Source organism: Carettochelys insculpta, chromosome 31 (genome assembly GCF_033958435.1).
Source record: "Carettochelys insculpta isolate YL-2023 chromosome 31, ASM3395843v1, whole genome shotgun sequence".
Classification (NCBI taxonomy): Eukaryota; Metazoa; Chordata; order Testudines; family Carettochelyidae; genus Carettochelys; species Carettochelys insculpta.
The window spans coordinates 8,622,840-8,640,072 of NC_134167.1; the positions used below are offsets into that span (position 1 = coordinate 8,622,840).

A 17,233-nucleotide genomic window follows, 5' to 3' on the forward strand; every position below is an offset into this window, starting at 1 on the left:
ATCAGAATTAGTTTCATTAAACGAAGTCAGACCTGCACTATGTAGCTAAGACAAAATTTATCGTGTATACAGGTTTTTTCCTACAACAGTGTGGGGGAAATCCTTCACAGGTAGCCTGGAAGGCAGTATTTAGACATTTAAATGTAGAGAAATCAAACTGATGGTTTTTGCCACTGTATTTTACTTCAGAACACTTCTGAACTTAACTATTGAAGTATCCAATTTTTTATCCCTTTCCATATTTAAAACCATTAAAATCTAGCCAATAATACTGACTGTAGCCCAGAATTTGGACAAAATTGCTCCTGTTGTCTAAACTTGAAATACTATCAAAATTAGTTAACCTCTTAAAAAGTTACTGTAATGAGAACAGTTACTCTTTAGACTAAAAATAGAATTTGCACACGTTAAAGATCAATGATTGTTATGGAAGTGGGCATGGAAAGGTACAATATTTAACTGCAGTGGCAAATCTGTTGTTGTGGAGGAAAAAAAAAGGCATTTTAACAGGAAGAATATAACATGAGTAGTTTTCTTTGTAAATTAAATCTGGGGTACGTACACAGAAGTTAGTCATGGCATTGTTTTGCAGCTAAACTCACTTTGCAAATCCTGAACACAAAATTTAAAAAAATGCAGAAAGACAGCCTCTTCTGAGTCTACAGAACAAATGCTCCAGTTATACAGGGACAGATACCACTTTAAACTTTTCCCGGTATCAGTTCTTAAATACAATATGTTCTCTTCAGTAAGTTGTGCACCAGTTGCTGCCATCACTAGGCATTAGTCCTCCAGTGATAAGTAGAATAAGGTCAACAAACCACCAGATCCCAAGTCCTCCAAGAGTTAGTAGTTTTCCCACCGCTGTCCCTGTATGGCCCAGACAGAATCGATCCACTCCAAAGCAACCCAGGAAGAAGGAGTACAGTAACGTGGTTATAAAATAGTGGCCAGTGTACCTACAATAAAAAATGAATAAATTAAAATCTCAAACAGTTTTATTTGAGGAAGGGAGCTAAGACACCTTTCATCAACGTGTTTGCTGTATCAACCACCTCAATTTTTACAGTATAGCTCTCTATAATGAATTTGGGGCATTTACACGTTATAACCCCATGAAAATGAGCAAATGAACAATGCAATCCCATAAAATACAAATTATTCCCACTGCAGGCAGGTAGCAATCCATTAAGCAAAGAAAAGAAACGATATGTGACAACAACCCAGCAAGTATTTGGAGCAGCAAGTTACAGTGATGTCTTAGCTACCAACAAAATCTCCCAAAATGTTTAATATATTTCTGGAGGAAATAAATCTTACTTTATACATGGTTTATTCCCTCGTAGAAAAGTCCGTGGGTCTGCACACTCTATACCATCTAGTGCTTTGCACTGCACTGGAGTGTGGTCTACGTCGCTATAAGCTTGGCCACCAAACTGCCAGAGGAGAACAAATCACACAACTGAGAAATTATTTATTTGGGGAAGGGGTGAGAGGAAGGAAAAGGGCTAGTTCAAAGGATATTTTCTTATCACAAAGAAAAGGGGTGGTAGCTCTTCACTACTTAGTGTTTAATACTTAATGTTGGTACAGTAGATGCCTACAAGCCTTTTCAGTCACTATGTTTGTAACCCCCAAGTTTAGTATGACCTGCAAGTTTCATTGACATACACGCTGCATGTCTCCCCACAAACTATCATGTCACTGAATGGTTAAGCAAAGATTTAAACATGCTCTAGTGACCAACAGTCCACAATATATCACTGTGTACATCAGCTAAGTGAAAAAACATCCAGTATTTCAATACTGTAGCTTCCACCCATAAGGGGCAGAGCAGATTCCTGTGGAGGGATGAGAAAGAATAGTTTTCATCCTCACAAAACTGTTCATGAGATAGAAAAATGGGGCCCTTGCCTAAGAGGCCCATTGTCAGGAAGAGCGAGCACCTTGGAAACCTTTTTCTTTCACTTCCTGAATATTGTTACAGCCAGGAAAGGGGAACTGCTGTAATGTAGAAATTTCTATGGGTGAGGGAGAAGCACATCCCCAAAATGCCCTGGTTTCAGAGCTACCGCAGGAAGCTCTCAGAGGAAGTATTCTTTTCCATATAGTAGAAGAGCATGCTTGGCATGCAATTATTACAAATTACCCTCTGCTTCTCATGAGACGTTTGTAATGGATCAATGGACAGCGAAGAGCACACCATACACGAATACCATTTGATAAGTTACAAAATAATCTTTTTCCAACCCACCTTAACACAACCGTAACCCAATTCTTTCTGTGCAGTAATATTTCCAGCATGGTCTACTGGATCCTCACATTCAATGAACTCCTCAGGCCTGTAATGTAAATGATAAAAACCCATTACCTTCACACAGTTAAATGGGGGGAGGGGAGATAGACAACATTAACTCATTAAGAAAAATATCTCACTGAGGTTCCCATGACATCCTGACTCGGGTCATCTTCCCCTTCACATACCATTGACAATCTGGTTACCCATCCTTGTCCCCCATGTCCTGTTATTACCCCATCTGTCCTAGCTTGTAACCCATCTTCCCTACATACATCCCACTTTGTCCTTCTCTTGTGAACGCCACCTTCTGCTGACTGCTCTGCAGATGTCTCTTAGCCCTGTGTAAACTTGCTCTCAGCACTAGTGCCTCACACTGCCCATTCCCCTGTGACACAGCTCCCTACCTTAGCACCCCTTTGCTCCCCAAAACCCCATCTCCTTCCTCCCCTTACCCACTGGACTCCCTCAGCCCTTCATACCTTCAGCCTTCTCTGCCCCACTCCCGATTAGTCTTCCAGACTCCCCCAGCCCCACAATACCTTGCTCTCCACACTGCCCCTCGACCAGCCCCCCATACCCTGCACACCACACTGCCCCTCCTCCAGCCCCCCATATCCCACGCTCCCGACACTGTCCGCACCCAGCCCCCCATGGCCCGCTCCCCACATCGCTCACAGGTAGGTGCAGAGCACGAGCGGCGCCTGCGGGTCCCCGTAGTCGCAGGCGGGGGTCGGGCTGCCCGCGGGCGGATCGGGCTCGGCCTCCCCGCTCTCCGCCGTTGCGTTGTGCTGGTGGCTCCGGGACACGCCCTGCAGCAGAAGCAGGTTCCCCAACAGCAGCGCCGCTTGCCCGCACAGCAGCACGTAACTCACCGGCCACCCGACCCCCGGCGCCATCGCGCCCGCCTCGCCGGCGCCCCCAGCCGGCCTACGCTGCTCGGAAGCACCAGCCCGGGTAGGCCGCCCCGGAGCGAGCTCAATCTGTCACCTCCTGGCCAATGGGAGTGCGGCGTGTTTCCGAGGAGGCGGGACAAGTAGCCCATTGCGCCAATAGAGCCACACAATACTGGCCAATCAGCGACAGGTAATCAAAAAGCTGGGTTGGCTGGCGGAGGGGGCGGTACTACATCACTCAATTAAAGGATTGGTTCCTTTCTGGGGTCTGGTGGCCAATGGGTGAAGGGGGGCGAGGTAGGGCCACAAACATAATGCTGGGGTCAGCCCTACCCTTCTTCCATGAGCACACAAAGCAGCCTGGCTTGAGTCAGAAGAGTGGGGATAGAGCCTGGGTCCTAGGACCCTGCTGGGCTGTTCCCAGACTGGGTCTTGCTGTTCTGTAGTAGGTGACTTCAGGGTTGTGCTTGGCTCTGTCAATCTGTTTGTTCATTTTTGTGTTTGAATGAAAGCTGGAAGCAGACAGGTAAATATACCGGTCAGCAGGTTTCCGGTATAGGGTGATGTTTATGTGACCATCTCTTCTTTGCACTGTTGTATCCAGGAAGTAGGTTTGTTGTGTGGAGTGGTCTGGGCTGAACTTAATGGTGAGGTTGGAATCCCAGTGGAATTCCTTCACGGCCTCCTTTCCATGGGTCGGTAGATGATGATGTCATCAGCGTAGTCCAAGAAGAGTCAGTCATTTGGGGATGGGAACTGAAGCAGTGTTGTTCTAACTCAGCCATAAAAGTGGTAGCAGACTGTGGGAGCATATGGATACTCAGGGCAGTGTCACTAACTTGAGCTTCGGGAGTTTTCATCTAGAACACATCACAACATCCACTGTCTACAGACAAGCCCTAAGATCCAACTGCATTTGTGCCAATCACTCAGACACACACAAACGCTTTAGGGATCTCTGTTAAGCATTCTTAAAATTACAGTACTCAGACCCAGACAGGCACCCAGAAGCAGTGTTTCTTCTCTTTTTTCCATCAATGGGTGAAATAAAGGTTATGTGCACCAAGATGTGCAGATGTGCACCACTGGTGCAAACACCTGCTGCTGGATGTGGGCACTCTGCTAATCGTTTGCGTGGCACCTGACTCTCTTGGTTGGCTGCCTAAGTGCTCAGTTTACAGGGAACACTGCCCAGAAGTCACCTTCTTCTGGGCGGACCCAACAAAGAAAACAGCAGAACACCACTGGCCATTACCTACAGCCCCCACTCGTAAAACCTCTCCAACACATCAGCAAAAAGCCAATCCTCACCTACAAACAGCCCCCCAACCTGAAACATTTACTCATCACCAACCATGAAACAGAAACACAAGCCCAGGAACCACTCTCAGCAACAAACTCTGTTACTATGTCTGTCTACACATCTACCTTAGTGATGCCATCGTAAGACCTAATCATATGAGAAAAGTTAAAACCTAGGATCACTCTATATAATTAATGAATGTGCACAGGCAAATCTCACCCTTCTACTGTGTTGCTTTATCAATGACTGCAGCATCAGGGTCAGTGTTTGTGACTATATGCTGCTGTCTGATCTTCTGTCATAGGCTTTCTACATGCCTTAGGCCATGTCTATACGAGCCCCAAACTTCGAAATGGCCACGCAAATGGCCATTTCAAAGTTTACTAATGAAGCGCTGAAATGCATATTCAGCGCTTCATTAGCATGCGGGCGGCTGCGGCACTTCGAAATTGACGCGGCTTGCTGCCGCGCGTCTCGTCCAGATGGGGCTCCTTTTCGAAAGGACCCCGCCTACTTCGAAGTCCACTTATTCCCATGAGCTCATTCCCATGAGCTCAAGGGGACTTCGAAGTAGGCGGGGTCCTTTCAAAAAGGAGCCCCGTCTGGACGAGACGCGTGGTGGCGAGACGCGTCAATTTCGAAGTGCTGCGGCCTCCCGCATGCTAATGAAGCGCTGAATATGCATTTCAGCGCTTCATTAGTAAACTTCGAAATGGCCATTTGCGTGGCCATTTCGAAGTTTGGGGCTCGTGTAGGCGTAGCCTTAATGTTCTTGCTAGTGCCCACCTCTTTTGGACTTTTAACTCATTTCTGGCCTTCCAAGGAAAGCAAAGTCCAAACATTTCATTTTAGAAAATATTTTTAACAATATACAGGAGAATTCCCCCACTTTACAGAGTGATGGGGATTTGAAATACAAATATCTTTCCACCCCCACAGGCTTGCTCTAAATACTTGTAAAATCACAGTTACAGGTTGTGAGGCACCCAGAGTCAACAGAGTCAAATTTCCCATAACCTGGGGGAGATGGGAAACTCACCAGCACAGCACCGCTGGTCAGTTTCCTGTCTCCTGTGAGTGATGGACAGCGCAGGAAAACACCTTACTTAGATTTGGAGGCTGGCATCTCTTGCCCTATGATCAATAAACAGGATCTTACTTGCCATAGTCAAAGCAGACTGCGAGTATGTTTTGCTGTCAAAGGTGTCACATAATATCCCATGAATGAATCGATATATTAAACACTTTGGGGAAAAAACATAATGAGATGTTTAACATTAACACGTTAGTCCATGCTTCTGCAAGGTTCAGGAAAGCTAGCAAAAGCACCAATGTTACAAGACATAGCTTCTGATGTAGGGTGCAATAAAAAGTGCCTGTGTAGATGAATCACTATCCATGTCATGTTCTTTGGTTCCATATTATTATGTGCTTGATTGCCTGTGGAGGGGGTGGAAATGATATGTCCAATGTGCACGCTGCACTTTTATTAACATACATTTTTCTTCATCTCTTCACTTCCTTGAGATATTTCCAGGTTCTGACTCTAGCCCTTGTTTACTCAAGGACATCAGACAACTTATACTGTACTTAAGTCTCAGGACTCTGAAATATAACTCATCCTAGTCTCACATTTACTCTTTTCTCCCTCAGGCTTCATCTTCAACGTTTTTCTCTTCTCCCTTGATTTTTTTGTTTCATTACAATACCAAAGTCTGAGCAACAAGAAGACTCATTCCCTGAGGAGTCAGTACTACCTGCCATGAGCACTCCAGGTGTTGTTTGACCTGTTTTCCATAGGTGAGCCCGGCATTTAGATTAAATTTTGTGTAAGATGTCATGACCCTGAGCACTTGGGTTAATTATTTTTCTTTGGGTTTCTCTTCTGTGGATTTCAGCTGTCCAAATTCCAGTGGTCTATAAATTGATCATAACTAGTAGGCTGATTGGTGATTTTTGTTTCTGAAAGTACCGGGCATAACCATCCTCTCCCCTCTCCTCATGCTTGGGCCCCCGGATCCCTACTTCGGGGTCCCCTGCCCCTTGTGTATGCGCCTCTCCCCCCCCCCCGCGGCTTTCTGCCCCCCCTGGGGTGCCTGTGTCCCAGCTCCTCGTGCCAGGATCCCTGTACTGACGGTGGTCCCACCCCAGTTCTTGTGCTCGGCCCCCTAATCTCCGCCCCGGTGCCCCAGCTCCACCCCTGGCCCGGGGGAGGAGGCGGCTGGCGCCGGGCCGGCCCTGGCCCTGGCTGAGCGGCCGCACCGCGCAGGCTCCATACGAAGCAGAGCGGCCGCTGCCCCAGGCCCGCAGCAGCTCGAGCCCGAGCCGGGGATGGGGACGGGGACGGGGACACGGATGGCCTGGGCCCGGGCCACGGGGAGCTGCCTCTGCCTCTGCCTCCTGCTGCTCGCGGGGCCCGGCCTGCCGGCGGCCCGGCCAGGTGAGTGCGGCTCCGGGGGCGCCGGGCAGGACCCGCGCTGGAGGGGTGATCCCCCCCGGATCGCCGGGGCTCCCCGCACGCAGGGTCCCAAATCCGGGGGTTCTCTCACGCAGCCCCCCAGCCTGTGTCAGGGCAGTGCTGGGGACAGCAGCCCCCCATTTCCATGGGGCTCCCCGTACACAGGGTCCTGAATCCGGGGGCACACAGCCCCCCAGCCTGGCTCAGAGGCAGCACTGGGGCAGGAGCTGCCCCCCTTTGGGGCTGCTAGCACACAGGGGTCCCGAATCTGGCGGTCCCCGTATACAGCCCCTAACCCAGGTAAGGAACAGGGCTGGGGGGCAGCAGCCCCCTAACTTTTCTTTTCAGGGCTTCTAGCCTGTTGTAGAGGTCCTGCATTCTGGGAATGCCTTGCAGCCTTTGGCATGGGGTGAACTCTGGGTAGCAGGGCCCCAAGCTCCGAGAGCTCTCCGGGTAAAAATGGGCACCCCAGGACACAGGAGAGTCCTTTGGGATATTCTTAACAAGAAGATCTAGCTCTGAGTCATGATTTTAAGTTTGCCTTTTGGTTTTCTGTGTTAAAAGTGGCCTTTGTAGAAATGAACGTGAACGAGTTATCAAAAATCTCATTTACATAAGGCATGTCCTCGGCTATGTATTCCATACAGGGAAAGGGGTGTCGTTAAAGGCTGATAGAGAAAAGATCCTTCACATTTCCAGTTTCAGCTCTCCAGGATCACGTGGGGCAAAAGAAGAAGTGGGATGTGTGGGCAGCTGTCTTATACAGACTTATACACACTCAACCCAAACTCTTTGAGAGAGGGGAGGGGTGTGCTGTGGACTTGTAAAAACACCAGGATGGGGTGGTTTTGCAAATTTCTTTTGTGCTTCTACCCTTCTTGCATAGGGAGCTGATGGTCTGTTTTCTCAGAGGGGTAACTGTGTTAGTAGCTTCACAAAAATCAAGCAGTTCTGTAGCATCTTAAAGACTAACAAATTTATTTATTTGGTAAGGAGCTTTCATGGGCATCTAAAGAAGTGGTCGTTACCCACAAAAGCTCATTGCCTAATGAATAAATTTGCTAGTCTTTAAGCACTTCTGGGCTGCTTGTTCTGTTCTCTGGCCTCCCATGTTTAGTGTGTGCCTTTAAGGCTTTTTCACATGTTGTGAATGTGCTGAAATGTCTAAAGTTCCTCATGTATTGGCTTCCTGTAGTGCAGTAGTTCTTAACCTTTACTGCAGCCTGCACTCCTTTGGTTTTCAAAACACGTTCCTGCACCCCTTATCAAAAATCAATTATGTTCTCGCACCACTTATAAAAAATGGAGATGGGGGGCCTGTACACTTTTAAATGCTTATTAAATACATGTAAAATACTTTTATTTTATTACTCACCACAAATAATAATACAGTAGGCATGCAAAAATACGCAAGTACTACTCAGACATGTTGTGGAGTTTTGGCATGGAAGTAAACTGTAACCGACCCACTAACGGTTAGTGGCTAAATGAATTCATGCATAGGTTTGATGAAACAAAGTATTTGTACTTATGGGCCTGTGGTTAATTTGTGTTTTTGATGATTTATCTTCTAAAAAAATCTGGCATGTCTCACACCTCTAGAAAGAGCATCACGCACCCCCCTGGGAGGTGTGTGCACTCCAGGTTAAGAGCCACTGCTGTAGTGGAAGGATATTACCTTGTCCTGCCCTTTCTTGTGGACTCCTCAGTTTATGATCAATGGAGGGCTTCTTAGCTAGAGGTTCAGTGCCTGTTTATTGAGGGGTTTTATCTGAAGCTATGACATTTGTGCTGTATGCTGAGAAATTGTATTTTAAATAATGATGTGTGTTATCATAGCACTCAAGGACCCTAATCATAAACTAGGATCCCATTGTATTAGGTACTGTAGAAACAAGACAAGATGCAGCAGATGGATATGACAGATGGGGGAGTACAGGAAACAGTAAGGCAGTGTAGGTCAGCATGACAGGCAGGGGTCTCAACATACTGGCAGCCTAACTGTTGTCATGTTTTTGTAGGCATTGCAGCAAAGGCGTTCCCAGGAAGATAATAGATTGTTTTTGTAGATGTTTTTGGACACCATGTTCAGGTGTGAGGGGCAGTATGGGAGAAAGTACAAAGGTGCATGTGTGAAAATTTAACAAGGCTGAACACCAAGATGACTGGAGATGAGTTTTACGTCTCAGTTGCGAATGAGAGATGGTGGGTCAGATGCAGGTTGGCCTTGAAAATGAAGATAGAAGTAGCATATGTGAAGGCAGCACTGCAGAGTGAGGCAAAGAGATTGGTGACATGAAAGCAATGGGCCACAAGAATGATTTTTGCAGCAATGTGCTGCATGGATGTGGCTGGGACAAGACTGCATTTGTCAAGACCAGAGATAAGGATGTTGCAGTAATTGAAGGATGAGATGATGAGTTGCATGGATCGATTAGAAAGGCCATATCTTACACACGCGAAAACACTGGCCAGATTTATCTATTGCCTGGAGGACGTGCAGAGAGGTCTGAGCCAAAAGGTGATAGCTAGGTGATGGGCCTGAGTGATGTGTTGCCAGTGCCCACAGTTAAACAAAGAGGTGGTAGGGAGGGCTTGTTGAGGAAGATTAGGTGCTCTGTTTTAGCCATCCTCTGCTGAGAGGTGCACATCCATGAGGAGACATCAGAGAGAGAAGCCAAGATTTTTAGTTTGGACAGAAGGAGACCTGTTTGGTGGGTATCTGTGAGTCACGTCATTGCGTTGCTGTTATCTTTACCCTTCCCTGTCTCATTCCTCCTGTGCCTATTACCTAACTTGCTGTATCTTTAATGTAGGTTGTAAGCTGTGTGAAGTAGACAGAATCCTATTGCAGGAGGTTGGTTTAACGTACCTGCAGAATAGCAACAACATGTTGGGGTGGGCATGACCCCCATCTGGGTAAGAGGGCTGAGAGCTGGCAGAGAGGTAAAAAGACAAGGTAATTCAAACTTAAAGCCCTAAAAGTGTAGGCTTCCCCCCTCCCAGAATTCAGCCAGTGGCAGAACAGAAGGATGCTAAAATGAGGAAAGGAGTTTGGAGAGGGAGATTTTAATGGTAGAGATCAGGAATTAAATTCACCTGGAGCTGTCTAGAGTGGAACATCAGTAAATATTTTATATTTTTCAGCCCCCTCTGCAGTTTTTAAAGCATGGTGGGGTCTTGAGAGGGCAGGTCCAGGAAATAGCCTATGGGAATTTAAGCTCTAATAGAGATGCAGGGGTATTGGCTCCACAGGTGGAGTTTTGAACAGACTGGGCAGCATCAGTGAAAGAGCCACCAGGTACAGGCTTAAATGATGTGGAGTTTTTTTGGGTTCTGGATATTTTTTTTCTGAAGTTAGAATGGTCCGATCATCTCATGGGGCTAATGACTCTCAGTTCTGGCCTGCCATTTTGGAAAATACTGTTGGCAACAGAAGTGTTTCTCTCAAAGGTTTGTGTGAACACTAATAATCCTCTAAGAGTTCAGTACAAGTAGTCATCAGCTAGATGTCAACCAAAGATGATGATTGCTTTCTGGTATCTTGGACTCATTATAAATAAGAGGAAAAAATCATTGAAGATTTCAGGGGAAATAGAAAGTAAGGAAATACATATTATAGCTGGTCATCATGAGTGGTTTCTTCAGCCTGGAATGTAACTGTTTTGAAAACATCCCCATAAACAGATGGAAGTTGGAGCGTCACTTGTTAAATGATAGTTAATGACTGAGAAAACCATTGTCACAAAATGGTTAATAGTAAATGCCATTAGTTATGTATGTTAGACATTATTTTCCCTAGCTGTACCCCTTGAAAGTTCAAGCATTGTATGATATTAAAATGATCTAAGGTTGCATGGGAGAGGAACTGTGCCTTGTGCTTACTAGCCTTTCTGGCTTTCAGGGTTTTTTTCCCTGATATTTAGTCTAATACCAATTATGACTCCCTAACTATGCATTCTTATCAATTAAAAATTATTTTCAAAGCTCATTTCAGCATTTGTGCTCTGAATTTTCCTAGCGGTAATTATCTTCCATTCTGAGAATTCTCATGAGTGTTGAACTGCCTTAGCTTTCTGCATCTTAGAAGCACACAAGGACAGAACTCAGCAGAAAAGTCAAGGGGTAGGAGGTTGTTCTTCCCTGTGGTGTAGTAAAAGGAGGAAGCAAAAATTTCAAAATAGCTAAAATTGGTTCTCTCTGTGTTGATTTTTCATAAAAAAGGAACTGTGAAAATTATGGTAATTTTCTGCAAAAAACAACTGCAGGCTTTATCTAAGCTATATACGATCTTGAGTTATGTGGTTAACATTAAATAGCTTGGGGGATACCTTCACTTGTGGTTCATCTTGTTTAAACTCTGGTTTGTTTTGGTAACCAAAAGTAGCCACCATACTAATTTGTTTTAGTGATGCTAGTCTGATAGGGTAGAGGAAAACAAGAGTCTAAAATTAGGTGATTAACTAGCTAAGAGGTCAGACATAGAGCAGGTACTTGGTGCATTTTGAAAAAAAGGAAGAAAATGTTTGAAAATGGATTCTGAGATGTCTTGGAAGCCAGTGAAAGTGGCAAATGGAAAACAGCGTATTCTTTGGGTGTTTTATGGACATTAGCATAGGAATTTAAAAGGGCTGGAAGCAGGCATGGTTGGATCGGGATTTCAGTCGGAGTGAGATAACAGTGGATCCTAGTAATGACTCTGAAGGGGGAAGCATGAGTAGGTAAGGAAATACTGCAAGGAATAATAAACTTTAGAGTCAGGGAAGACACCCAAAATTACTTATCTAGGATTTAAGAAAGTAAAATATGAGGTCAGGGGACACTGAGGAATCTCTTTCTGTCACGGGCAGAACTTCACTGAAGTTTGTAAAGCACTTTGAAGATAGACATAAGCGCTGGGTCTAATCTAGCCTGTGAAGGGTGAGCTTCTGGGATTGGAGTGGCTGTAGGAAGCTGAGTGAAATGGGCAGATCTTTGGAGATAGACTTGTTTCACACATACTGTGGTCCTGCATGCAGTGTTCATTTCTATAGCTTGATTGCACATTGTCTGAAGTGCAGTATGTTATCAAAGACACTGGATCCTCAGCAACACTGGGTAAACTTTCCGCGTTTGTTGTCTGTGGTCTAGATAGCATACGGCTCTCCTGTGCCACTTGGCATTTGCATTCGAGGACATGGCGATTTGTATTAATCTCTAAACAAAACAAAAAAGTGAGCCCAAGTGGTACCTGTAAAACAGGGTGAAACACTTCTTCATTTCCCCAAATTTGTGAAAGCTGGAAGCTTTGTTCTGCAGTGAAGCACACTCTTTGTATTCTAAGCCCATAGAAGTCAGCCCATGTCTCTTCCCTTTCTTTTCTCCCACCCCAAGCTTTAATGTGGTTGATAGAGCAGATTATTCTACATGAGCATAAAACGAATTGGTGTGGTTCACCTTTTCTGTTACTAAATATGATTTAATTAAATGTCCATATACTTATTACATCCAGATACCACAGTAATAAGTATCTTTTTATAAATGTGTTTTAATAACCATGGATACATTAGAACTCATTACTGCTAACTGATATTTTCTGAGTAGTTGTGTTTAAGTTATGGTGGATCTGAGCCATTAAAGTTTATGGTAAATGAGCTAATGCCTGGTTTGGAGGTAAAGGTCCAATGCCTATGTGAACAACACTCTTTGTTTTTACGTGTGCTTCCACTTTTCTCCCAGAAGTCTCAGTATGGTGAATTGGAAATGCATAGAATACTTTGTCTTAGGCAGAGCCAGTTATTTCAGAATTTAGCAAATGTCTTCTGTGTAATAAAGTTCACAATAACAATGGGAAGGGCTGAGCAAAATCTACTAGTGTCAGTCTAGTCTTCTCTCCCTTTAGGAGAGGGTAGTGTATGCACCCAGAGTAGAAGAAATACATCTGTGCAGCAAGAGCTGAAAGATTCCAGGAAAAAGAGAGCTCTGTGCATGAGTCACGCAGTGCAATTAGTGCTGGTCCTTCCAGAGCACTGCTGGGTCCAGGAATGCTGCCTGGAGTAGGTGTTCTCTCTGTGACCGACTCTGAATTCATTGATTCACTTACAGCTGGAGGTGGGGCTAGTTTTTTAACAATCTTCATTACTCCGGCCTCTCTATTGTAAGCTTGAACTAGTACACTGGATCACCATCTGGTTGCTCATCAAAGCAAAGCTTCTGTTGAGTTTTTGTCCACACCAGGGTCTTTAACACTGCTTGAAGGGAACTGGGAAGAAGTTATGAGTCATTGGCAATGCTGGGGCATGTCTTCCAATGTTGACACAGACTGCACAAGGTGGTGGTGTAGTTCTGACTACAAGTACGCCATGGAAAGATCTGTAAATGAGCCCCAGTGTATAAAGGCAGGGTGGGAAAAGCTATATGTTACCTTTTATCCTGTACAGAGCCTCTTCTGAATTAGAAAGGGCTCTAACTGTTTACAGTGGTTCCTGAAAGCTGTACAGGGCTTACATCATGATATATGCTATTTCCACCTTGCTGAATAGACAATGTCAGCTCTGGCCCTCCCTTTTACTGGGACCCCACTTTCTAAATACCCCTCTGAAACCACCCCCTGCCCCCCACTCATGCATCTGATGAAGCGGGTCTTTGCCCACGAAATCTTATGCTCCAAAATATCTGTTAGTCTATAAGGTGCCACAAGACTTCTTGTTGTTCTTGAAGCTACAGACTAACACAGCGACCTCTCTGATACTGATGGTTATGTGGTGTGTTTTAATGCCTCTTAAACTCTCAGACACAGTGGACCATTTGCAAAGTTCCTCTTAGGGCTCACCTTCCCCTTCCACACCTTCCACTTGGCAATTTCAGCTTGGTTAATTGAAAAGTCATTAGCGTAATATGAATGAGACAGAATAATTGTAATGGGTGTGGCTGCTCTTGTGGCTGAGAATGTGGTCACAATTGAAATTACACCTAAGAATGGCCGGAAGAGGTGATTAGGTGTGGTAACGTGTGATACAAATGACTAGACAGGAATGCCCAACCCAGGGTCCCGAAGCAACATCACAAGTAGAATTGCAAAATGTGCTGCAGACAGCCAAACTGATCTATAAAGTTACTTATGCTGGAGATAACATATAAAAATAGTTATAGTTACATGCTTTAACAGTCCACTTTTACAGTAAACTCTTTCGTATCCAGCTTGTATTATCTAGAATGATCTAATAACCTGCATTTTAACCGTAAGTAAATTTTAGTTACATTGTCCATGAGTACAATATAGTAAGAGTAAATACAGGAAATCCAGTATAAGTTTAAAGTATACAATACGACTGTTGTTGGTAAATAAAGTACTCCACGTACACTTTTGTTTTTCTTAATATCTAATCTTGTTTTTCTTTATTGTTTTGCATTGCTAGGTATACCTCTCTATTATCCAGAATATTTGAATACTGGGCAACCTCCTGGTCCCGTGGCTGCTGGATATGGAAGAGTTTACTGTATGCAAAACAGTAGAGTGACTATTTCTGAGCTGCAGACTTTGTATCACATCACAGTTACCTCTCTAGGGGTATGCCTATATGGCCCATGTTACAGCTTGGCCATACTGCTGTCTCAGTGCTGTGACTTGGGCAATTTTTAGTCACTCTTTATTGCTGGAAAAGAGCTTTCCTGGCAATTTGAAACAAACAAACAAACAATGTGCCAAATGAGGGCTTTTCCATGCTAAAATTTTTATCCCTCATGACTTTTCTCCATCCTTCCATGAACGGCTAAAGTTTTAGCGCTGAAAGTGGCGGCATAGACACATCCTAGTTCAAAACAAGCAGGCAGAGCCAGTGTTTTTCAATTGCATTTATTCTTAAACAGAGAAAATCACAGAGCTTCAAGGTACACAGGCCTAATGAGGGGCTGGGAGTATGGACTGGAGAGTAATCTGTTGACTATAATGTGTCAAGGTTGGTGCTCAGTTTTCCAAGGCACTCAGCATCTCCAGAGAAACGCCCAGGCTTTGTTTTTCACTGGGGTGGATGGTGATGTGTTTTTACCATCAATTAGCTAACGTGAGGTAAAATCCTTGGGGAAGCCAGGCAGCCTGTAGTTTTTACACAAATTAGCAGGTCAGAGTAAAGTCTGCAGGGGAGTCTAGGGTCTGCCTGGACCCGTGGACTCATGTGACACTTACAGACTGAAGTCCTGTGACACCTTATAGACTAAGAGATATTTTGGAGCATAAGCTTTCGTGGGCAAAGCCCCACTTCATCATCTGACGAAGCGGGTCTTTGCCCACGAAAGCTTATGCTCCAAAATATTTGTCAGTCTAGAAGGTGCCACAGGACTTCTTGTTGTTTTTGAAGATATAGGCTACGTCTGCACTAGCCCCAAACTTCGAAATGGCCACGCAAATGGCTACTTCAAAGTTTACTAATGAAGCGCTGAAATGCATATTCAGCGCTTCATTAGCATGCGGGCAGCCGCGGCACTTCGAAATTGACGCAGCTCGCCGCCGCGCGGCTCGTCCCCATGGGGCTCCTTTTCGAAAGGACCCCGCCTACTTCGAAGTCTCCTTATTCCCATCTGCTTATGGGAATAAGGGGACTTCGAAGTAGGCGGGGTCCTTTCGAAAAGGAGCCCCATCGGGACGAGCCGTGCGGCGGCGGGGAGCATCAATTTTGAAGTGCCGCGGCCGCCCGCATGCTAATGAAGTGCTGAATATGCATTTCAGCGCTTCATTAGTAAACTTCGAAGTGGCCATTTGCGTGGCCATTTCGAAGTTTGGGGCTAGTGTAGACACGGCCATAGACCAACATGGCTCCTCCTCTGATACTTCCAAACTGGTTTTCCTTAGGATTTTACTTTATGCTTACCTAACTAAAGTTAAGGACAAGTATCTTTTCCCTAGTGAGAACCAAGCCTGTCTGTCTGAACTTGCTCTGATCGCAAGGGAGCTGCATGTGCTGCAGAAGATCAGCACACTGCAGGATTACCTCTTACCTCTCAAGATCTCATTTGTCTTGTAAGAGGGAATGACTTGTTGTTGTTTTAATTTAATTTCCCTCCTTATTCTTAAACTCTTTTCCTGATTGAATCCAGTGCCCCATCTAGGACTGTTAAATGTGGAAGAAATGCTATATGGGGAATTCAGATAGTAGCTAGTCAGACTTTATAAGTATTTGAGTAAATGTGATGGCTGTATGTACTAGAATCAACTCTTTTGTTCAGGGATTTCCTCGGGATTAAACAGTCCATGTTTCCAGCAAGACCAGAGTTGTTTTTCGTTTCCTGAGGAGATTCCTGCCATGTAAGCTCTGGCTGTAAATAGGGGTGGAGGTATATATTTTTTTAATATAATCTTTTACTGGATTGAATCGTTAATACTGAGGAAATGAGGTAGTGAGGGGACAAGGGACCACACTGAAGGAGGAGTTGAGAAGCAGTTTAATCCAAATGTATGTAAAGTTCATGCCAGGGTGTCTTCCAAAAAGTTAATTGATTTTAATTAAACGCCAATATTTCATCCTTTTAACTTTTTTTTTTAAATGTAGGAAGGTTTCAATGAATTTAGATATCCATATAAGTATCAGAAACAAAACAACTGTTCACATTCCTGTACGTGTCTGTTTAAACAAGGGGTCATCGGAACTTTCTGTGCAATATGGTACCACGTGTTAAAAAGTGAGTCTCATCCCAACTCCTGTAATATGTCTGTTCAGTGTCTTTATTTTTGGAGAATTGCTTGAAAAGAGTCTCTTGAGATTTTAAATTGTTTGATAGAGAGCACCCTGCTAGGCAGGGAGTGAGAGTAAGGTACCTTCTGATGACAGATGGGACAGAAGATACATGCCTTTTGAAGGGGAGGGAAGGCCCGTACCCAGTGTGCGTAAGGTACATTTCCAAATTGGGGAGCAAGTGCTTATTGGATGTTTAGAGAGTCGAAAATTATATCTCCCTTTTCCTGTCTCTACCGCCTCCTCTCCCGGTTTCCTTGAGATTCAGTGTCTCAGCAGTCTTGTATCCACCAGTGTCCTTCAGTTCCTCTAGCTCTGCTAGCTCTTTCGCGGGTCTTTCAGTTCTATGTGCACAACTGGTGCTTTCAGCGTAGCATGCAGCATTATGAAATGGGCCCTGTGTATTGATGCTATAATGTTTCTGCAGCATTTAATCCTCAAAATGCTTCACAAAATGTATCAGATTCCCATTTTCCCCCACTGAAATGCAGCCACCTCCTGGTGCCAGATATGGAAACTTCAATGGCAGACAGTAACAATATACAAAAATCTGGGACAGGGTGTGAATAGAAA

General features: G+C 44.8%; 2 protein-coding genes across 2 annotated transcripts in view; one reads left to right on the forward strand and one right to left on the reverse strand.

Moving 5' to 3' along the window:
* Positions 1-24: 24 nt before the first annotated feature.
* TM2D2 (TM2 domain containing 2) lies at positions 25-3,261 on the reverse strand. Its single transcript, XM_074981635.1, has 4 exons — positions 2,975-3,261; positions 2,255-2,342; positions 1,321-1,436; positions 25-959 (listed from the first exon to the last, which is right to left on the reverse strand). Exons 1-4 carry the CDS (start codon positions 3,193-3,195, stop codon positions 746-748), a joined length of 639 nt encoding a protein of 212 aa, XP_074837736.1. The 5' UTR covers positions 3,196-3,261; the 3' UTR covers positions 25-745.
* Positions 3,262-6,761: 3,500 nt separating this feature from the next.
* Positions 6,762-17,233, forward strand: part of ADAM9 (ADAM metallopeptidase domain 9) — a 47,897-nt gene continuing 37,425 nt past the window's right edge. Inside the window, exon 1 of the mRNA XM_074981790.1 lies at positions 6,762-6,935. Within this exon, the coding sequence (XP_074837891.1) occupies positions 6,827-6,935 (109 nt within the window). The 5' untranslated portion in view covers positions 6,762-6,826. The remainder of the gene's footprint in view (positions 6,936-17,233) is intronic.